At 37.2% G+C, this 23,659-nt stretch overlaps 1 protein-coding gene across 17 annotated transcripts in view; it reads right to left on the bottom strand.

The window, feature by feature from the left end:
• NFIB (nuclear factor I B) overlaps window positions 1-23,659 on the bottom strand; it is a 185,710-nt gene that overhangs the window by 36,738 nt on the left and 125,313 nt on the right. For 9 of the 17 annotated variants that reach the window (XM_083817314.1, XM_083817329.1, XM_083817323.1 and 6 more), the window contains exons 7-8: window positions 8,481-8,612; window positions 5,815-6,062 (exon numbers count right to left, since the gene is read on the bottom strand). In XM_083817314.1, the coding sequence (XP_083673440.1) occupies window positions 5,815-6,062; window positions 8,481-8,612 (380 nt within the window). The remainder of the gene's footprint in view (window positions 1-5,814; window positions 6,063-8,480; window positions 8,613-23,659) is intronic. The other 8 variants (XM_083817325.1, XM_083817326.1, XM_083817316.1 and 5 more) reach the window with 1 other exon arrangement.

Here is a 23,659-nt window from a genome sequence, read left to right as displayed (position 1 = left end):
ATGAACCTGGAGTTCATAACTGATAAATTCTGTCAGAAAGCCCATGCCACTGTGGTCTGTGATATCTACAGGGGGTTATGGATGTTTCAGAAAATCTACAAGAAAAAGAAAGTGGAAGACTTTTACAAAACTGGAGGTTTTGCATAGGACACCCTACTATTACGCCACCTGCACCCATCCAATGTCTTGCATGGGAGATAGCTCAATGGTACAGGAGACAGTTTCAAAAAATGTGTAGAAGACATTACCTATCTGAGTAATACAACAGTGTCTTTAATAATCTGCTAAACATGAAATTTTGATATTAACAGATCGCTGCCATTGAGACTGTAGAAGATACTGTAGGGAAGTTTCTCCTCATGTTGAAACTTACAGGTTCCATAATGTACTTGTTTAACAAGAAGCAAGGCTATGCAGACTTTTTTTTCTTTCCCCCTCTTCTTTTCCTGCTACTGGACACTATGGTCACAACAGAAACATATTTTGCCCTTTTATGTGCCCCTCACAACTTTTCTAAAGGATGTATCTCAGTGAAGTTTCCATATCCTTGCAACCTCAATAACTGATTGCTACAACACATCCTACACAGACCTCACTGGGAGATCCCACACAAAAGCTTCAGGTGGTGTGACACGCAGCTACCTGTCTGCTTGGAGGAATTAGCTTCAGAAAAAAACATGTTATTGCCAGTTCTTGGCTGACAACATCATTTCTGTACTATTTTCTGAAAGCAACCAGGGTGTTGACTTTGATCTATAAAGTTCTGAATCTCATCCATTTGAGAAAACACTTTCCTCTTGATACAATGCAGTTGAAACTGAGAGCAGCTGCAGAACTTCCGCAGCCAGCATTCAGACATGGATATCAAAAGACATTCTAGGTGAAGAGTCCTCTGCCCCAAACAACAGCTTTACCTGTGAGTTCATGAAATCTGGATCATTTTTTGCCATATAAAGCAAACGGAAATACTCACTTTTCCTTTGATATTTGTCTTAACAGGGCAAGTTCATGTTATACAAGCATGGGAAAGCAAATTTATTCCCAGATAAATGTTCAAAAGATATCTTTGGACTTAATGGTATTTCATATAATCCGGAGATTTATAACTCTACATTTAATAAACTAAACATGAGCGAAATAAATAGAAAGTAATCATTTACAATTGCAATTAAATTTTTATATCCCTTGTCAGTACAAACCTAAACTAGTACTCTCTCTCTGCCTCCCAATTACAATTAAGAAAAGCACATTGCATTATTTAATTTCCAGAAATTACTTAAAAATTAGTAGGAAGGACTCACATAAGAAGATGAAACTATTAAATGTCAGTAAGTAAAGTTGCTACCTATACCAAAGAAACCACATGCATACATATCACTTGTGCTGGCTTACTCTGCTAGTATTCTCTAAGAATCAATTGGAAACCCTTTGCCCAAACAGACCCTCACGAGATTCCATCCTCATTGCCAGATGACTGCAGCTATTGTGCTGAAGAATGACAAAGCATCTTCCTGGAATTCCTTAAAAGTGTGTCTCTCTTTGAAAAACAAACAAAAAAAAATGAATATCCCAATCAATTATGAGAGGAAAACAAGTGGCCTCACCAGCTTCCAGAAGCAGCTCTTCTCTAGCAGTTCAGATATTTCTGTCTTCAGACAAGGATAAAACTGTTAAAAGATAAAGCTGCAAACGAGCCCACATTGCACCAAAGTATGTTTTAATTACCTGGGAATTTTAGTCAATATATGGACAGTTGCTCACTTGCACCTTAGTATATAACAAGGCATTTATTGTTAAGAGAAAAACGGTCTCATAGTTCATTCCCCCAGACTGGAAGCAGTTTTACCATGCTACTGGGATCTGCATATTTCATCAACAATATCACAGAATCTGATTTAAATTGACCTGTAAACTGTGCCCTTCATAATCCAAACTCAAAAGGTTTACAAGATTTTCCACTTCTGTTTGCCTGGCTCAGTCAGAAAAAAAAAAATCTCACTGATGCCAGGACACCCTTCAGTATGATTCACCTTAACTGGTTGTTTTACCATCATTTCCTTCATTATACTTGCTGACCCTTCTGTGATTCACCACACCGTAATCAGGAAACAGTTCCCTTTAACTTGATGGGGCATTAAGTTTGGAGCTGTTGGATTTGTCTTCAGCCACATAATTTTTGTTGCACTCGGTGATTTGTTCAGCCTGGTTGGAAGTCTGATCTTGATATTATGTATTGTTTCATACACTCGCAAGTAGTAATGCATTTTAGGTGTGTGCAAATCCGTATGTGTGCATATACATGAGTACATACACACACACACAAGGTAAATTTTTCCAAGTCATATAAAATATTCAAGCATCCAGCTACAATCATTCAAAAAGTAAATACATGTTCAAAATTTGGGGTAGTTTTTAAGACCACAGTATACTTTAGATGGATAAATAATGTAGGTGGATTAAACACATACCACATGACTAGTTTTTGATGAAACATACAATGAGTAACCAATATTAATTTAACTAGAGAGACCAGCACACCATCACAATACAGATATATACTCACACAAAAAGTCTCATCAAGTCACATGCTAAGATGAAAAAAGTTAAAATAAATACAATAAAAATGTCTCAGCAGAATTACTTAATTAGCGGAAAGTACAGCAATTCTCAAAATCTCAGGAACTTTTCAGATTTCTAGTTGGAGGCAAGTCCAGTTCTATAACTGATAAGATCCATTTCTGTTCAATATATTTGCTTATTTATTCTCCAGATTGAACGGGGGATAATAAACAGATACTCATGAAACTGAAAGCCGCGGATATTTTGTTGAGGATCATCCATTGTTGCATCATTTTTAACTACAGCCAAAGGGCCTATCTGAACTTCCTGACTGTTCATCACACATAATTTGGAGTATTTAACATTATGTCAAGGAAATTGCCCACTGTTTCGCCCTGTGGAAACCTATGGGAGTTCTATAGCTTTAAACTAATTTTACTTAAAGTATTCCATTGAATAGCATGACTGTCTCACTATAATCAGTGCAGTAGTAATGTAATTAATCTCAAAATTGCTGTGGGGAGTACAAGGCATCTCAGTTGCTTGTCGTAACAATCTAAATTAGTGTATTACTGAAAGATGTTGGGGAGGAACAGTTCATTTTAGGTAAATGCTGTCAGGGTATCCATTCTTTCTATTTCTAAAGCTGAAATTAAAACTATCATCATAGTTCTCCTTTTGAAATCCAAATGAATATGTTTTGAGGTGGGAAAGTATAATTAAATTTGATGTGGTATTCCTACAGATGCAGTTTTGCATTTTACAATAATTAAATTTGTTTGAATAAAAATTCATGTTTTATTTAGAAAAGAAAAACTGGTTTGGCTCAAAGCATGCCATTGTATCAGAACAATTCTCTTTTGTCACTGAAACTTCACAAACGGCTGCTTCTTTTCCTAAGCAAAAAAAAAATATTCATTATTTTGCTGTTTTGTACAGCCATCCTTTAACAGCTCTGTTTGGAGATATTTTGACTATGTATGCAAATCCTCTAATATAGGGCATTTCTCAGAGGTGAACTTTCAAGAATTAAATTTAAAAGAGATTCCATTAATAATAGTGATTAATGAGAACAAATTGCAGAGAATAGCTGGTGCAGATGCCTGGAATCCCATACTTGGTGTTTTTTAACCCTGGCCCTTCTTCTCAAGAACTAAATCAAACATCAAATGAAATGAAAAACATTAGCCTAATATAAAGGTTATGAAAGGTGGCAAAAGCAGTAAATTGAAGCCAGTTTGTCCTGTTATTCCCTATGGTACTTCAACACGAGAGTAGGAAATATTTTCAGTTCACTACTACTGTGAAATGATCAGGAGAGTAAAATTTTGTCTTTTAAGGTTTAAAGATAAATCTTTTAAGGGAAGATAAGGGAAGAGAGTAAGACTTTTCTTGGGCGAAGACTTGAAAGTGCTTATTCTACTCAGTGAATACATTTCCCAATATTAAAACCAAAAGATGACACACTTGTCTGAAATAAAGTCAGATACTTCATTTAGATTTTTTTTGTATTTTTTTCAGTAATGATCCAAACCAGAACACTGAACAATCCAGTGAGATTATCACCTAATCTGCTCTTTTAATATATATAAGAAATAAAAATCTAAGTAAAAGAAACACTGAATAATTAAAGAAATACAGAACACTAAGGGCCTGATTTTAATTTGCATATTTTTTCCCTTAATAGTGCCTAATTAAGACATCAGTTTAAAAAAAAAATCCAATAGAACTCTAAGATTTTCCACACTGAATTAACGTTAAGGACTTTTAATGGATGTCTTAATTAGACTTTGTTATTCATGGAAATTTTACACAAATTAAAATCAGGTCCTGCGTGCAATGTTCCCAGCTGAGTCTCAGCAAAAATGCTATATGGGACTGAAAGACTTTCAATTCATCTACAGATAGCAATTTGTGTTCTAAAGCTGATGTAGTTGATTTTCACTTTTTTGTTTAATTTGCATTAATATTGTAACCAACAAAAGTCACATTGAGAGGACTCTCCCTTCGAAGTAAATTTTGATTTTATGGACCTGCACCTTTTTTTATTTCTTTTTTTTTTTTTTTTTTTTTAACACATAGAAAGTCATGTAGCTGGACTGGAGCACTTGCTTGTGGGGACAATAGCCACAATGACCTTCTGAACAGCCCAGAGGGGCCTTATCACTTATTCAACATAGAATTCAACATAGAAACTTTGATTCAGTCTCAAGTTCTACTGCTCTTGTGCCTGAAACTCTGTCTGTCATTATTTGTGGGGAAAAAAAATATATGAAATGCTATCGTCATAATCCCCTCAACCCTGATAAGACAGCCCTTCCAAGGGAACCTAATTCTTAGGAGCAGGAAAATCTGACTGCTATCACTTCAGCTTGCTTTCCCAAGACTCTCCCAAAAACATGCTGGAGCACAAGCTACAGGACTCCACAGGAGCATTTCAGACAAGGCATCAAAAACAGATACCAGCCCAACCAGCAAAGATTACATTACACTGACACTGGAAATACTCCAAGGATTGACAGACCAAGGCTCAGCTGCAGTTTATCCCATCATACAGATCACAAGTTAATGCTAGGTGCCGATGTTATCATGGAAAGTAGTTTTGCACACAGTCCTTTACAAATTACTTCTCTAATGAATACCGCGTTAATTTCCCATATCAGAGATGAGCCTGAATCAGTGTAGCAGCCAGGAACTCATCTGCTACTGCATGTTTTCTAGAGAAGGAAGGAAAATCAACTCCAGGGGTCTGTGCTGTGCTCACTATGGTAATGTTGTTGTATGTGTGCAATGTCAGGTGTCTGTGAAACATTGCATTACCTTGCCAGAGTTTATTTTAATTGCTGGTCTGTAAACATACCTGTATGTCTGTGTGTGTGCATACATGTGCATGTAAATATCAGCATATGCAGCACCCTATCCTGCAGCAGGAGCTTCACCTCCATCCTGGCACTCAAGCCAGTGGGGACAACTCCCCACTGTCTGGTCACGGAGGTGCCCAGCCTGCAGGAGGGGTGCAGCACTGGGACTGGCTGCTGGGTCACTCAGTGCAAATATTTTTCTTGTAGTTGACAGAGCAACAGTGAGTAGATATGAATATCCTACTCCCTTTATTCAATCATGTTGAATAGGAAAAGTGCTCCATCTCTCAGCTTGCTCTGAGACCAGAAATAGTGAGATATTGGTCTAAACGCCCTGAAAGATACACATTCCACACAGGATTTCTTTTGGAGGGTTCACTTGGTTTTACAGTACCTGGCTAGTCTGTGGACTGGACGGGTCGTAAGAAGGTACATAATTCTTCAGAGTATCCTGAGGATTCAGGTGGGGAGGATATCTGATCGTTGGATGAGAGAAGTAGCTAGACGGGGCAGGAGGGAGAATAGCTTGTGCTGGAAATGGCAATGGTGAAGGTGAAGGTGGAGTTCTAGTTGAGATGACTGGAGAAGATAAAATAACATTAAAATTACTTCGCATCTTGTTTCTTCTAAAATTCTTCATCTCTGTGTTACAGCAAAAAAAATAAGTCAGTACACTGTACGCTTGCTTCATGGTATCTTTACAGAATATCTTCTACGTCCTCCCCTCACACCATCCCAGGCACTGCACAGTGCTTCTGCTTCAAATACATAAATGCAGTATCTTACACTCAATTTTGTGGGCTATGCTTTTTTTTTTTTTTTCCTTCAAACAGTAATTACTCTCCAGCATAAAACACACTTCAACTATAAAATTTTCCTATCTAGAAAATTTTCCTATCTAGAGCCCAAGTAAACAAAAGAAATATTTTACTAAATAAATAAAATCTATACTTTTGTTCACATCATTCCAACAGAGAATCATAAAGTACTAAGAAATAGTAATTTCTCACTGTATTGCACTCTACCTGCTTCATATGGGGATGGGGTAATAACTAGTCAGCAATAATGCCACGAATAATTAGCTGACCTTTGTGAAAATGCTAATGAACATTCAACTTCGGGGCCTGGGAAACCAGTCCACCCAATGGAAATATCTCTAGCAAACAAAAAGGGATCTACCCTGTACATATTTTTCTTTGCATTCTTTTTCTTCCCAGCCCCTACAAACACACACTTCTCTATCTATAGACTATATGTCATGTCTAAACAACCAGCAATGTTTTCACAGTGAAAGGAATGTACAGCATGTCCTGCCGCGGCTGCATTGTCCAGCTGGAACTGGAGAGCGTTCCTCTCCCAGGCTGCACAGACAACCGCTTTCCCCCGTGGCCGCACATCCAGTGGGCACCTACTTTGTGACTTGGTAAAAAGGGGCTGCTGACTTCAAGGGAAGCGGAGAAAAGACAACACTATGCCAGCTTTCATTAGTGGGAGGGTACAAAATCAGATCTGTGTAAGCAAGGTATTTTACAGACTGCTCACAAATATCACATCACAGTTCATCAGCACAAGCACACCAACAGTGCTCTACTGGACCACCTCCCTTGCCTTTGTTTTTTTTCAGCTAAATTTTTTAATGGCTCGCTATTTTTTAGATGGGATCAAATGAAAACTTGTCTTTGCAGTAGAAAGTTCCAAAATTGCTGTACTTTGGAGTCAAAACCTTGCAAATCTCAAAACCATTGCTCACTGACAGAATAGAATAGGCTATGCAGATAGCAATCAGATTTCCTGGTGAGTAAATAGCTGATCTACAGAATTAGGTTACAATTGTATGTTGCCTCTTGAACACATACATCTAAAAATTATACACTAAAGCAAATATAAATGTCTACACATAAGTGTAGGGTCAAAAATAATTACAGAAACTTATTTTGTGACAGACTCATCTTAATCAGAAAACCATCAGCTCAGTTTAATCATAAAACATTAGTTACTGCTCTGATATGGGAGAATTGTGCAAAACAAACACAAATGAGTAGAAATCTATCCACTCCATCTCATCCATCATCTCTGATGTGACTGAGTATAGTGGAAACCTTACAGAGACCAGAAAGAGTTCAGGTTAACTTTCACAATGCAGAGTAAGTGGATGCTAGGGGGAAAGTGCTCCTCACATGTGAATTAAAAGGTAGGACTTTGAAATCATCAGAGAAATCACAAAACAGATACTTCTCAAAGAAGAACTGCATATTAAATAAAAGACAATGCTCAGATCTGCTTCACTTCTCAAGTCACCCAGCTCTGCTCAACAAATGAATCCCTTTATATACAATTAATAAGGAGTCATGATGAGCCACTGAGGGGAGACGTCTGAGTATCATGTTCTCATATGAAGAATCAGGGTCACTCTCACTTCTAAAATTAAACAGACCCTGATGCTGGAATTTCTCTGTCATTCCTCTCAAGCTCTCAAGATAACATGTAGTCCATCACATTTCCTTTACAATTTAAGTGAAATTTTAGTATGGATTTACTACGGGTTTCAAAGATACAGCGGCTGGAAAACATTCATCAGAACTCTGCCTCTTTAGACAGAGCATTGAAAACAATCACTGGTATTTATTTTACATAATGTATCACATAATTAACGTGATTATGATTTCTTTTGTGTTTGAAATCCTACCTATTCTGATATTTAACTACAATAAGATCATAGCAACAATAATAAAAAAGGATGCAAGTGGAAGGAGAAAAGACTGCAAGTATTTTTCCTTCGTCACTTTCTTTTTGTAGTTTACAGCTTGTTTTATTCTCTGGCTAATCCTAAATCCCTTTAGTGACTTGCAGCAGTCAAAATACCTGAACTGAGTTTAATGAGCATTTCTGCAATTCTCCCAACCTCTGCAACATATTCAGTTCTGTTTCTACTCTCACCAGTAATATAAATGGGGTTAGGTCTCCAAGTAATTCTGAAAAAAGGTATCACATTCAGAGAATAGGAAAGGAGAACACACAAGACAAACAGGGAGGAATTTCTTCCTCCTCCATAGCCCTCACCACTCTGTGCAACTCCTGGGATTCCTGGGTGGTGATGCTGGGGAAAAGTGCTCAGTCTTGGTGAAGAATCCTGGGGAGAAGTAGGACTAAACAAAGGCTTTTCAGGTTTCTTCATTGTAGGAGAAGACATATCTGCAAAAAATAAAAGTAAATAAATATATTAAAATCAAACAAACAAAACAACCAGAAAAAAATAAAATAAAAATAAATAAATAAATAAATAAATAAAAACAGTGACATTAGCTTAGAAGTCCATCTCAGAACACATGATTTTGTAAACTGAAGATGTTTATTTTTGCAGTTCTTACATAAATATTGCTTGGTGACCCAACTCCCCTATGACCAATAAACTAATTTTAAACTATCACTTTCCAACTTGAGAAAGAATAATAATCCACTAACTGGTCTTTGTCCTGCAAAACAGAAACTACATTCCTTTCATACCAGACAAGCCAAACAGTGAAGAAATGAATGTCTTCAGAACCTCCCTAGACACTTCACAACTCCCCATAACATCACCAAATCATCTGCTCCTTCAACAGCCATGTAATAGTTATTGCATTTTTTAATGGAACACCTACACTCAGGTGTGTAGGGCAACTGCTATACACATGCTGTTTTATGGTATATATTATTTTGTTATTTCAAAACCTTTCCCTTGCCCTTTCCAAAACCATAGTGAAACAATGTAACCTTCCTAAGAATAAAGGATACTTTCACTTCTCTATTTCATGTTTTCCATGTCTCAAGTAGGGCCTTCCCACCTCTTCCTTCCCTATCAACAAAACCATCTCCCTCAGAGCTCAATACATGAAGATAACACAATAGAAGGGACAAACAAATAATTTCTATCATACAGGGTTACTGATACTGCATAAAGCAAAGAAAAAAAATGCTGAATTCCTTCCAAAAGTTTAAATTAATTGAGACATTTGTTTCACTTTGCACCAAAGTAAATTATTTCAAAGTTAATTTTAATATTTTTATAGGACACAAATCAGCGTCATAAGTAGGTTTCATTTCCAATCAATGGGACTAACATATGTCTAAAGTAAACTCATTTCTTAAGTACTTTACTGGATTGGGGCCATATTGCAGCGGACTTTCCTACGTGTACCATGTTCATCCTTAAACTGATTTTGGCACATCTAATACTAACATACTGTATTGTATTATTCTGGGAGACAAAAAATCTTCTTGGAAGATCCCCATGAAATGGGAGCACCTTACTGAGACCAAATGGGACCAGTGCTTTCTGAACAGGCTGTAGTTTAACTGTGGGAGCCTTACCCTCAAACTGAGAGATCGACTCACCCAGCTGCCCTGCCACCACTGCTGAGCTCTGCAGAGGCACTGCCACCAGGCCCAGAGCAGACCCTGCAAGTACCCCGCCACTGCCTCCCTGCAGCTTCCCCATTTTCCTTTGGTCCTGGCTGCAATGTCTGCTGATACCCTGTAACATTTACCTCCTCGGAAAGGCTACTGAGAAAGGATTTTATTCAGGGAAGTAGTCAGCAGGAGTAAGCAATGGCTTTACATTAAAGCCATTCAGCACTCACTGAATTTTAACAGATATGACAAAGGCTGCTGTATGTTTTTTATTATACTGTTCTATTACAAATCTCTGTTGTTATCATAAACACTGAGTACAGAGAGGGGCACCTCTAGCTGTCTTATAGAAACTTTGCAAATTAATTGCTGCTGAGGAAGAAAATGGAGAGGTATTTTATTTCTTTTAATCTACCAGCAGGCAGCAAAAATGCAAGTGCCAAATGGTTAGAGTTTTGCTGGAACACATTCTTCTAAGCTAAGAAATCCTTTCTAAAATCGTAACTTAATTCCTTTAAACTAAGTTTTGCATAAGCAACCCATGACAAAAGGAGACATTAATTCTGGAATGACTTTGAAATATTTTGTTATGTTTTTTTTTGTTTTGTTTTGTGCTTGCATAACAGCCCTAGCTTCTTAATATAAGGTCCTAGTTTCATCAGAGCAAGAAAGTTCTCATCCCTCCACAAAAGAAGTAGGGTTTTATATGAGTTACAGGACAAAATCAAACAACTACTGTCTTTGCACATTGTTCATCGCCTGTACAATCTGTCTCACTGCAGTGTTACAGTCTCAGAAAAAGTGTTCCCAACAGCCTGTAGACACAGCCTCCCACTACAGCTCTCTGCCCATCAGTACTTGTCACAGAAGTCACAAGTAACCACATATCTTATTGACTTCACCATGTATAGCCTATTGCAAACAAGAGAATGTACAAAGAGTTGAATTTTATTTCAAATTAAAAATATTGCAGTTGAGTCTCCCTAAGGAAAAACAAAACAAAACAAAACAAAACAAAAACAAAAACAACATCAACACCAAAAAACACCATGGGTTGGAGGTAGAAAATCTCTTCCTTATGTAAAGCCCATATTCAGCAAAAGAACTTGTGAAAGAAAGAGCTGCCTAGCTCCTGAAGTTATGCATGCGTCAGCAGCTCTGATTGCTGGAATGCAGCAGAGATTTAATTTGGCCAGTGACTGTTACTTCATTAAACAAGCAAAAGTTGTTGTGTTTTTCAAAACCAAAATATTTTAGTTGCTCAGAAGAAGAATGTTATATGAAGTGCAATGCAATCAGAGTATCCATTAGCCCCCCAGGGGCATCACTAATTTGAAAAGAATATACTGAAAAGGAGATTGGTGACTAAGATAACCCTGGCACTTGCTTTAAAAATGTGTCATTTTTTCTCTGCTCCTACTTTACAGAGAAAAGAATTGTAGTCAGCACACTGAAGACAGACAGCACGTTACAAAGCAAACACAATGAACATCTCATGCAGAAGACTGTTTCCTCATCAAGGTGAATGCCACTGGTAGTCATTAGTAGAAAATTCAGCACTGCCAGAAAAATATTCGTTACCCGCCAGAACAGAGACTTTAATGTACATTGTGTGGCACACCACCATGAAGTACATTCAGAAGTCTTGTATATAGCACAGGCAACTGAAAAGAGTAATGGCTGGAGTGCACTCTGTTAGAACAATGCCCTTGGCATTGTGAAGTAATTCAGATAGCCACTTCCCCCTGCTGCTCTCCCTGTGCGTGCCCTGACATCACAGCAGAGCACTCATGGTCCTTTTACTGTGGAGTAACAGATGCAGCTGACAGGACAGCCAGAACAATAACTGATTGTATAGGTTAGGATGAAAGGCTGAAGCCATCTTCTCCTTGACCAAGAGAGGTGGTTTATAGCTGTTTTAAGAAAGCATACTAGTTACAGCTCTTTGGAGAGTTACCAGTAACAAAAATGAAAATGGGGGCGGGGGGTGGGGTAGGCAAGGTAGTTTTTCACTATCTTTAGTTTTGCTCCTCAGAAGGCAGTGACTTTAAGCAAAGCAGAATGAACTAAAGCAAAAGTGAGATTACATGTAATTTTGCCAGTAGATTTTACATAATGGAAAACACACTTTTTCTCATTTTGAACCCATGATTTTTTCCACTTCATGAGATATCGTCTAGTTGCTTGTGAAGCTTAGTTTTATACTGCAAATTGTATAACGAGTGACCAACAAGAGGTCTCAAAAATAGGCAACTTGCTCTCAAGTTTGCGTCAAAGTTTCAGGAATGAGTTTCCAATCGTTATTACATGGAGAATGAAAATAAAACAGTTAACAGTGTGATTTATTTTTAGACTTTTGGAAAAATGTTAAGTATATATGAAGAGCAGAAAGATGCCAAAAACACCTGGACAAAGTTATCAAAAGGTCAGCATTAATCAGAACACACTGTGTCCTGTACTGCCTAGAATTTTCTTCAAATGTAAAAAATGGGCTTGTTTCTTTTTTTTTTTTTTAATTCTCCATCCTATTCCAAATCATTCTTTTCTGTATTCTCATATGACTGTGAAGATACAGTATGCACAGACACAAACAGTAGTATGTGTTAAATTCAAAACATCTCATCAAAGAAATAATGGCTTTTTCAAATAAACAGGAGTTATATCATCTCATTGCCCAACAAGGTAAATCTGACTACACAGGAAGGAAGTGGAGCTGCTGTGAAGCATAGCGTATGTAGTCTGCTCATCAGCAGCTTGCACAAATGGTGCTCCAGATGTATATCTGTTCAAGACAGCCCAAGGCAACAATTTTGATCAATTCTAATGTGATAAAATGCTGCAGGGAAAGTGTGCAGAAACGTGTTTACATCAGCCTTTAATTAAACTGTTGTTTGCTTCCTAAGAACCTTAGGAAACACTAATGAGACATGAGTTTTGGCAATTTCCTCATCAAGCGAAGACCCTCTTCCTCAGTCTGAAGCGGCCTTTGATCCAGTCATCTCCCTGGATGACTGTCACATTGACACACCAGTCAGCAAGCCACCTGTTAGGAGAACTCATCTGGAATCAGGCAGTGGTCCAGGACAAGTTCAAATATCCACTGGCCTGTTTCTGGTAAGCCTGATCTGCTTTCTTGTACAATACCACATCATGGCAGCTCCTCTTTCTTGCTCATGAAACACGCTGAAGAGCAGGGTATGAAGAAGCCATAAACAAATATTAAATTTATTTTAATCCAATTTATTCTTTATCTCTACTTATTAATATATTTATACAGCTTGTTTTCACTGGTCTTCCCTTACATGGTACAGTCCTGCAGACAGCAATCTTTTAAGATCATTTACAACTCATTAGTGTTGCATTGCCTCTAGAGAAATCAAGATAAAACCATGTTCAAATGTTTATGGAAGTGTAGTGAAAGCAGGAAAGCTATGGAGTCCATAGCACCAGCAGCAAGCTATTAGAGCCATGTCTTCAAGCTAGAGTTTTAAATGAACTGATCATTTTCCAGAGGCTGTACCTGAGCTAATTCTGGTGCCAGAGTACACCACATACATCATATAGTTGGGACTCACCCTCCACTGCTTCTACAGTAGTAGGAACACTCGTGTGAAGAACACAGGAAAATCTAAGTAAGATTTTGAATTCACATTGGATAGTTGTAAGACAATGATGAATCAAGACAAATTCCACTGTGCTCAGGAGAAATAGTTTTGTTTTACACTACTGCCTGCGAAGAACAAGCAGAGCCACTCTGTACAAGCACAGCAGCATCACCAATATTCAGACGTGCTCAGCTGAATTTTCTTTAACATTGTAGGTATTTAGTATTCTATGTCTTAATAAGGCACCTAACACAGAATATGGACAGCTAGGTGACTCTAAAGCACAAACACATCTCATGTAAGAAGGTGGCTTTGGTATGTCTGTTCTAAAGGCTTAGCACTGGGGATGGATGGAAAACTAGAATCCTAAATATCAAGATATTTTAATTCATTCTTATTCTTCACAAAAAAGGAATCATGACCTTTTTGTGAGTAAATAGAGAAAAAGACCTCAACAGCTTGATGTCTCAAATGCTTGATGCCTGGAACAGAGAAGGACTTTGCTTGCATTCCTGTTCAGCATCAGGCAGAGATTAGACTTTGTATCTGGGTCTCCCATTATTGAAATGTGTCCTTCCAAATCACTAGTTTATCAGCGTCTCATTCTCCCTCATTGTAAGTTTTATCTTGGACCAGAGAGAAGCCATCCTAACAATTGATTTATTTCCATGAAAAAAAAAAAAATCAGTTTTGATGATCAATGTTTTCCTGAGAGGAAGATCAACCAAGAAATCATCATGACCAGTTCTGTATGATGACTCTCTGAGACACGTCTAGGAACTGTCAGTGTGAAGACTCCCTTTTTGTGAATTCACTTTTATGAGAAGCAGTGAGGTCTTATATGAAGACACATATACATATCGCTTAGCAGCTGTGAGTGTTCTGAACTTGAGGAGCAACCAGGGTGAACGTTTGAAGAGAGATGCCCTCTTCAAGTTTAAAAACTTAACCTCGGTTTTATTTTTGTTTCTTTCTCAAGTATAGAAGTTTTTGTTTCTTTCATCAAGTGTAGAAAAGCAGTTTATGTATGAAAATTTTATATTAGAGTAGAACATTTCAGTTTACAAACACCTGGTAATCTCTTATCTTCAGATCAGCCTAAATAACTCCAATGTTATTTTTACAGGCACACCTCCAATGTTGCAGAAACCAGTCTACCAGACTGTGACACTGGTTATCCTATCACCAGCCATGCCCGAGGCTAATCTAACACTCTGTTCTGCTGTTGTGCTATTTCACTGCAGCCAAACCATCTCATTACACTATATTTTCTGATTGGTTGTGAAAAAAATAAGAGGAACTAAACTAGAATTTCTCCCAATTATATTTTCAATACTGCAAGCTGGTGAGCAAAACACTAAATGATATTCCAATTTAGAAAAGTGACAGCAAAACCAGAATAAATTTCTTCCAATGGCAGTTGAATTATTTCCTTGTTCATTCTCTATTTTTCTAATAAATTACATTATTTTATTTTGCATTTCTCAAAAAAAAAAAATATACACTTAAGAGAAAAAAGGCATGCAAAAACTTTTAGCCAACTGAAATATGAGTTCAGAAACTCTTCAGATGGAATAAGTCATTTTTCTCATCCCTATACCCATAAAACTTCTTGAGTACTGCAAACAGTTTATCTGCCCAGTCCTCACATTCTGTGGTATTTAGTAACCTTGATGATTTTCTTTTCCTAAACAGGAGGGAGGTTAGACAGAAGACAGGAGGGTTGTATCTGCCTGCCCTTGTAACTTCAAGCACATCAGGAGGATGGATAAATAAATAAATAAAGTATATATGCAAACAAGTTGATGGATGTTTTTTATTGCTGTGTGCAACTAGCCTCATTTACTTACATGTATCCAACCTTTTATGAGCATAAAGCAAAACAACTCAGTACAATTCCTGGAAATTAAAAAATATGTGTTCTACCATTTGAAAAGTAAAATTCTAATCTATGGTTAGATTGTCCCCACCAGCTCTGCAGTGACCCACAGGGACCAGCAACAGAGTTCAGACTTCACCTCCACAGCCCCTCCTGCCTCACTTCTTCCCAAAACTTCAGGCTGTTTATCCAACATCCTCTACACCAGCACAGCCCACCAGATGTCATACGGGAAGTATTCAGGATTAACTCAAAGCTCAGTGGGGTGGCTACCAGTCAAACATGGAGGAGGCACTACAGATAGTAAGGCTGACTTCGGAAACAGAGATAAAAAGCATGACACCAAACACACAATGTTGTTGCTACATAGAATATTATATAATGAATGCATATACCATTATCTCCAAGCTCACATGATGCTCCAAGTACTCTGTATTGCCACAAACAACCCTTAAGTAACTAGAAAATACTTTAGGTACTTGACTACTCTTTTCTTTTTCTTCCCTTCAGAAGGGGAAGAAAAATAAAATCTAAGAATCATTGCTAAGAGATGTAATTCCAGGAGATAGTTGTGGTAAAAGAGCATTATGGGATACTGTGAGAAAATCTAATTAAAAAGCAAAACTAATTATACAGAGTTTAGAGTACATTTTAGGCATTTATTAAATTATCCTACAGAAAGTCATCCAAAATCCAAGGAAAAATGCAGAGCTATAGAACTTTATTAATACTGAGAATCCAAAGAACTTGGCCTAGGAAATGAAATAAATATTGTAACTTTAACTGCATAAATCAGAAAACTATTCACAATTTCTAATGCAGTAAGATTAAGGAGGTATTTGAAATATAACAATTTAAGGTAAGTTGTTAATTTAGAACCATTTAGGTTATGGCATCTCCTTTTTATGACTATTATAGTCTATATTTGTAACCTTAGGATGGTTTAATAGGTGAGATATATTAATTTAATTATAGATCCATTTGGGGAATGGTTTTGAACTGAGATAAAATCATTAACTCACATACAACTGTGATCAAGTTTGATACAGTTTGCATGAAAGTAGTTAAAAGGACAAATGAAGAACCTTTTCAAATTTATCAACGTATAGCACAGAAACAAAAATTCTATCCATATAGACAAAAAGTACAGGTGCCTAAAAAAAGTTGCATGTGCACTGAATTTCAATCTTGTGAACATCCTATGACTGGAAAAATAGACAATGCAGACACCTATTATTCCTAAGGTACTAAATAGCAACTCTTTTGGTAACTGAAGATAGGCCAGATCATACAGAATAGTGAACCTGCAATTTCTGATATTCAGAGGACCTGAGCAGTTTCAAAACTAATACTGAAGCCTCTTACTCAGTAACATTCGAATACGACAAGTACAAATAACAGCTCCTGGACAAAATCGTGCTCTAAGAGGTTAATTTTATTGTTAATTTCAGTAACTAAATAAGTGTTATGCATATATGAAAAATATCCTTTTGCATTTACATCTTCCACTGGCAGATGACTATACTAGCTTTAAGTGTGTTGATTAATTAATAGATCTTGCCACATTACATTTTTCAAAATAAAAGACAAAGAACCTATAAGATTTTTTTTTTTACAATTACATTATTAAGCAAAAAAAAAGCCATATCCAGAGATTTAAAAAAAAATAAAAAATGTCAAAATACTCTGCCCAAATTAGAAAATTTATCATCTGCTAGACTGAATATTTTTGAAGAAACTAATGAGCAAGTTGAAAATTAGTCTAAAGCTGTTTTAAAAGAAAAATCCTAGATCTCTGATAAAATTCCAGGATCCAATGCATCCATATATATATATATATATTTTTTTTTTGTACACCACTGATTTTCTAAGCCACCCCAGTTTACACTTGCTGAGGAAACAAACATAACCTCTGTTGCTTTATTTTTGTAGTGAGTATGGACATAATAACACTCCCACCCAGTAACAGAGGTTGTAAATATTCCTGATGTACAAGCTACTTTACTCATTTTAAGATAATGTTTTTACTGTCCTGTTCATGGATTATTTTCTCTTTCTCTGCCTTTTAAATTAAAAATAGCTCTTAAATCAAATAGCTCTTAAAAGCTCCTTCACCTTTATAAAAATAACGTTTAATTTACTTCAAGTACCGGCAGTTTTTCTTGTAAAATTGACACTATGGAAACAAAAGTAAACCTACTCTCTATACGTTTATTTTATTTTATTTTATTTTATTTTATTTTTTAAACTACCATGGAAGAACCACTGATTTTTCAAGAAGACAATGCCCACAATCTTTGATCACTAACAACATCTTGTTCTGCAACCAGGAAAAAACTAGGAGAACCCAATTTGTGACCTCCTGGGCATGTCTTCCTCATAAACGCTATTGTTTGCTACCACGATGCCACTCTCAACATAATAGCTGTTAGTTGACTATGAAAGGAAAGCCAAAGCAAAGAATTTTCTCTGGAAAGACACATTGAAAACTTACTCTTGATAAGAAGTACCTCTTACTTTAAGAATGTTAAAACCGTTGATATTATGAAAATGAATCGTTGCAGCATTCAACTACTTTACATACACTGTACCAGTTAAAAACAGAAAATTCAGATAGACCCATAAGTTGTATATAAATATGTATACATATGTATATGATGTGTGTACACAGTGTTTAAAGAAAATTTTGAAATATTAAAGATTACAAAGGCAGATGTAATAGAAGTTATGATACAAATCACTTTGAAACATGCTTTGACATAAAATAATTTTGAGAACTCAAAAACTTAGAAACACATTTAACTGATATTCAACAAAGTAAACCTTCATAAGATGAATGCATCTGTTAGATGGAGACTGAGTCTAAAGCATTAACCTTCAGAAGGACCAAGAGAATCTGGGGGGAAAAAAAAAAAAAACAAAACTGAACAGCACAGCCCACCAAAAAGCCAGGGTTATCTGTTGCCATTCTCAACTCTTGGATCACATTAACAACTTCCTCTTTTAGTTCCCTCACTTCAGAAATGAGAACATCCATCTTTGACAGTTCATGAGAAGAAGGCCCAAAAAGGAAAGAACCATCAGGGAGGATGCCAATGGGAAGTGAGTGTCCAGTGGGTGGGGAGAAAGCAAAAGGGGGCAAGAGTCTAGTGGAGGGATATTCAGCAAAGGGGGCTGGGACCAGAGAAGAGAAGGGTCCAACAGCTGTTGCCCAATAAACAGGTGAAGGTGGTCTAGCTGTTTCAGTTTTAATGGTATGCTGGCATCTTAACTCTTGAATGTTGGTAGAGGTGGGTGAGGTGTGAGAGAGAGAACATGATGAAGAAACTGTAAAATTAAAATTCGCTATTGACATTCTGTATTTCTAGACCCCTGACTTCTACAAAAATTCACATGAACCTCTCTGCTTTAATGACAATAGTGTGTATTGATGACAGTGCCTGTTATCTACTTACAACACAGTTGTAACACTACAATAGCAAAACAGGTCTCAAGAACAACTGCTGAAAGTGTTTTCAATTATGTTAATTAACTTTGTCAAGCTAGCTTTTAGATGGGAAGCCACAGGTGCATACGACCTGCTCAGTTCTTAAGGAGCTTAAGAAAAAACTATCCTTTTAATTATCAGTTAATAAATCATGAAGCTTACCAGCACTTCTTAGCCTATTTACTCCGACTTTTTTTTTTGTTGTTACATTTTTAGTAACTTCCTCCTCCACACAAGGAAGGGGATTTTTTGTTGTTAATGTTTGGTTGGTTGGTTAGTTTTGCTATACATAATTTTAACCTGCTAAGAATTTCAAAAACATTCACCAAACTCAATCATGCAGCAATTTCAATCTATTTCACAAGGTATTTGTACACTGTTGCAGGAAATCAGAATTTTGTTAAAGATACACATACCAAATTACAGAACACTACTGTTTAGATCTAGATATATTTCCAATCAGTAGAAATAAGCTAAGGCATGAGCCAGACATTTTTGACACTAATAAGACATTAATTTGGAAAAAAACAAGGTACATGAGAAAACAAATGCCTTGCACAAGATCTTACAGTAGGCACAGAAACTGAACTCCTAAATGCATTGTTTGGTTTCTTATTTCTGAGTAATGCTCTGTCTTCACTTTCTTATGGTTTGACATTTTTGGAGGATGATTAGTTACTTGGAAAGCTAATAGCAGACGAAAGGTTTGGGATAAATCTTTGCAGTTATAATTCTGCCTGCTTGCTCTGAGGAAAGAACTCAAACGTTTCAAAAAAATCATGCAAAATAATTATATTTAAACTATTTTAATGTAGCAAAAAGAATGGCACAAACTACAAAATATTCCCACAATGATTAAATGTATATAAATTCAAAACCAACAGATCATAAATTCATGATAATTTGTTTAAATCAGGTTTTGAAACTGTAATACATACTTTTGTGGTTACACACATACTTTAAAATATTTTTTAAAATTTTATACTTTTGCATGTCATTTTAGTAAAACTCCAAGACAGTATAATGACTTCATAAGCTTTTGTTTTCTTCCATTAGTAGCTATAATCTTGCTTTAATAACTACAAATTAGAATTTATTTTTAAAACTGATTTTGGTTAAGTTTTTTACGTTTTTATTTGAGAATAATATAAAAACGGGTTAGGCTCAAAGGGTTAGATAAGGCTGGTGGCTAGTCACTTGTGGGGTTCCCTATGGCTCCATTTTAGGGCCAGTTCTCTGTAATATTTTCATAAATGATATGGCTGTAGGAACTTGAAGTATACTGAGTAAGTTTGCACATGACTCTAAATGGGGAGGAGCTGTGAACTCCCACGGGTGTAGAAAGGCCTAGCAGAGAAATCTTGACAAATTGGACAGCTGGACTATCACTGACATTATGAACTTTAATAAGAGCAAGCGCCTGATTCTGCACCTGGGAAGGGGAAACCTGGCTACATGTGCAGACTAGGGGACAAGAATCTGGAGACTAGCGCCACAGAAAGGGATCTGGGGGTTTTGGTCAACAACAAGTTGAATATGAGCCAGCAGCGTGCACTGGCAGCCAGGAGGGCCAACCGTAACCTCGGGTGCATCAGGCATGGCACTGTGAGCCAGCTGAGGGAAGGGACTGTCCTGCTCTGCTCTGTGCTGGTGCAGCCTCTCCTCAAGTACTGTGTGCAGTTTGGGCCACAGGGATATAAGAAAGGCATAAAACTATTACATGGGGTTCAAAGGAGAGCTACAAAAACAGTGAAGGATCTGGAAGGCAAGACGTGTAAGGAGTGCCTGAAGTCCCTTGGTTTGCTCAGCCCAGAGCAGAGCAGGCTGAGGGGAGGCCTCATGGCGGCCTGCAGCTCCCTCACGAGGGGAGCGGAGGGGCAGGCGCTGAGCTCTGCTCTCTGGGGACAGCGACAGGACCCGAGGGAACGGCATGGAGCTGGGACAGGGGAGGGTCAGGCTGGGGGTTAGGGAAAGGTTCTGCACCCAGAGGGTGGTCGGGCACTGGGACAGGCTCCCCAGGGCAGTAGTCACTGCACTGAGCCTGCCAAAGTTCAAGAAGTGTTTGGACAATGCTCACAGACACATGCTCTGATTTTTGGGTGGTCCTGCGTGGAAGCAGGAGTTTGACTCTATGACCCTGGAGGGTCCCTTCCAACTCAAAACATTCTATGATTCTATGATAATGGCATATGTAGCAATACTAGAGCTTGGGGAAATTACGCTCATAATCCTTTACGGATTGGCTTTGACCAACCTTACACCATCTATAGTTTCCTTTTCTTTCACATATGCGTATTAATTTCTGCTGAGAATTGAATTTTCAAACAGCCAACTCTCCCAAAATTTTCTGAGAAATACAACATCTGGAAAACTTATCAGAACACCTACGGAAGTAGTATGCCAGGAAGAAGACTGTTAACAGCAAAAGGACAAAGTCTGAAGTTTTGCAACTGATAGTAGACTGTGGTCTGAGGAAGATTTTGTTTGGTTAGATTTCTTTTTCTTAGTTTCACAAATACCACATCCTGGCCCAACCATAAACACTTGGTGGTCATGTGCCTACACTTCATGATGCATACCTACACATTAGAGAAGCAGTAGAAACTATGAGGATTCTATGAGAATCACTATTACAGTCACCTCTCCTGATGTTTACTTACCTACTGAACTGCATGATATTTATTTTTCACAGCAGTAAAAGTTTGATCTATCCTTTTCCACACCACTGCAAATTTTCATCTGCCACATTTTTAATCTCATTAAATTTCTGTGGTATCCATTAAGCTTTGTGCCCTTTTTTCTGACTATCAAAGTGTTAGATGACTCTTAGATACCAAATGAAACTCATAATTCAACTACACTATGTCAGCCTGGTTCAGCTACCTGCTACTCCCTTACTGACACTATCTCCTGTTCCAAACTATCACTGTAATGTCATTTCTGCTATTTTACAAATGCAGCTAAATAAAGATATGTATAACTTTCATGATAGAAGAATCTTTCAAATCTATTTAATTTCTATTTCTATGAAAATACATTATACTTAAGTATGCAAATGAAAAAATTAAATTTATTTCAAGTCAGAAATTAGACGCTTTTTTCCATCACATTCAAAACGAAGACAATGAAACTGAAATCAGTAATGTTATCCCTTAACACCAGAGAATGTAGTCATAGAGCAATGGCTTTAAACTAAAAAAATAAAAAATAAAAAGATAAAAAATAGGATAGATTTACATTCGATATTAGGAAGAAATTCTTTGCTGTTAGGGTGGTGAAGCACCGGAACAGGTTGCCCAGAGAAGCTGTGGATGCCCCATCCCTGGAAGTGTTCAAGGCCAGGTTAGACGGGGCTTTGAGCAACCTGGACTAGTGGAAGGTATCCCTGCCCATGGCAGGGGGGATGGAATTAGATAATCTTTAAGATTCCTTCCCACCCAAAGCATTCTACGATTAATACTAATTCTATTTCTGATTTTATTTCTCCTAGAAAAGTTAACATTGCATTACAGTGAAATAGAAGCTATTGACCCAAAACCATGATACCACTGCATATTATCATTTGTGGGTACTATGGTTTGATTCCTATTTCTAGTGCTGATGACCTTTGTAGGATGCCTGGAAAAACAGTGTCTGTTGGGACTACATCTCTGATTGACACGGGTTGATCACAATTATAAGTCCAAATGTCTTCTTTTTTTCATTTATGCCTAGCTTCAAATGAAATGGAGATCTCATTCCTTCCTTGGGAGAAAAAGAGGAAATACCAGTGAGTTCTCTGGCCTAGAAAAACCCTCCAAGATTTTCTTTGCACTAACAGACATAGGAAAACAGAATGTAAGTTTTCACAAATGTCATACCCTGGTAAGACTTCTGAGCCTGAAAGGAGTTTTACACAGATATCTGCTATCGTCAGAACAGTATCAAGCATCTGACAAACTGGAAATAGAAGAAATATGCCAGGAGCTACTCCATGCCTACTACACATGAGACCAGTTACCAAGGGTAGGCATTGTGGACTATTTTACAGCTCATGCAGAAGCACAAAGGGATACCACTTCACAAGTGGGATATGCGGAGAATACTTCAGGAAAGAACCTTGGTCTGTTTTCCCCAGACAGCACAAAAAAATTTTAAAAGGCACAAAAATTATTTTGAGGTGCAACCCTGTCTTTTATGAAAAAAAGAAACATAATAAAAGTGTCAAGGCAAAACAGATAACAGTGAAGGAGAATATCTTGCACAAGGAGAAAACATTCTAGCTGACAAAACTGCTGTTTTGCTGTTCTTAAGTTTAGCTATGCCCAGCCATAGGCAAGATTTTTTCAAAATTCAACAGTGAACGCTGCAAACAGCTAAAAGTAAGAAAGAACCTCCAAGAGGAAAATAAAAAGTATGAAAAAAAAAAAAAGAAGGATAAAAAAGACAAGCAAACTGTGTGAGAATAACAGCCTAGTGATGAGAACACAGGTCACAGTAGGAAGAAGCATATTAAAAGTGGACCAACTGTAACCAAAATGTGAAAATAAAAAGCAACTAAATCAAATACTGAGCACATGCTACCTTGCATACATAGATGGAAGAGAAATCTTAGCAATAACCTAAAAATAAAACAAAACAGACAACAACAAACCCAAAGCTGAAATCAATACAAAAATGAGGGAAGCCCAAAGGGTTGATCTGCACCGAAGAACTGAGACCAACAGTGAGCATGATGAAAAGGAGGGCAAACAACAGAAGATCGGCAAAGGAAGCAGCTGCATGTCTTCTCTATTTCACTTTTACATACTGTGATGTGCATTTTCACAGATTGTCCAATGAGCTACGGCATCTCAGCCACAGGATACATTAACCAATACAGTGTTCAGATACAAGTAAG

The sequence above is a fragment of the Anser anser genome (genome assembly GCF_964211835.1).
Source record: "Anser anser genome assembly, chromosome: Z".
NCBI lineage: Eukaryota > Metazoa > Chordata > Aves > Anseriformes > Anatidae > Anser > Anser anser.
Note: the sequence above shows the minus strand (reverse complement) of the source record. Positions and strands in the feature narration are given on the sequence as shown.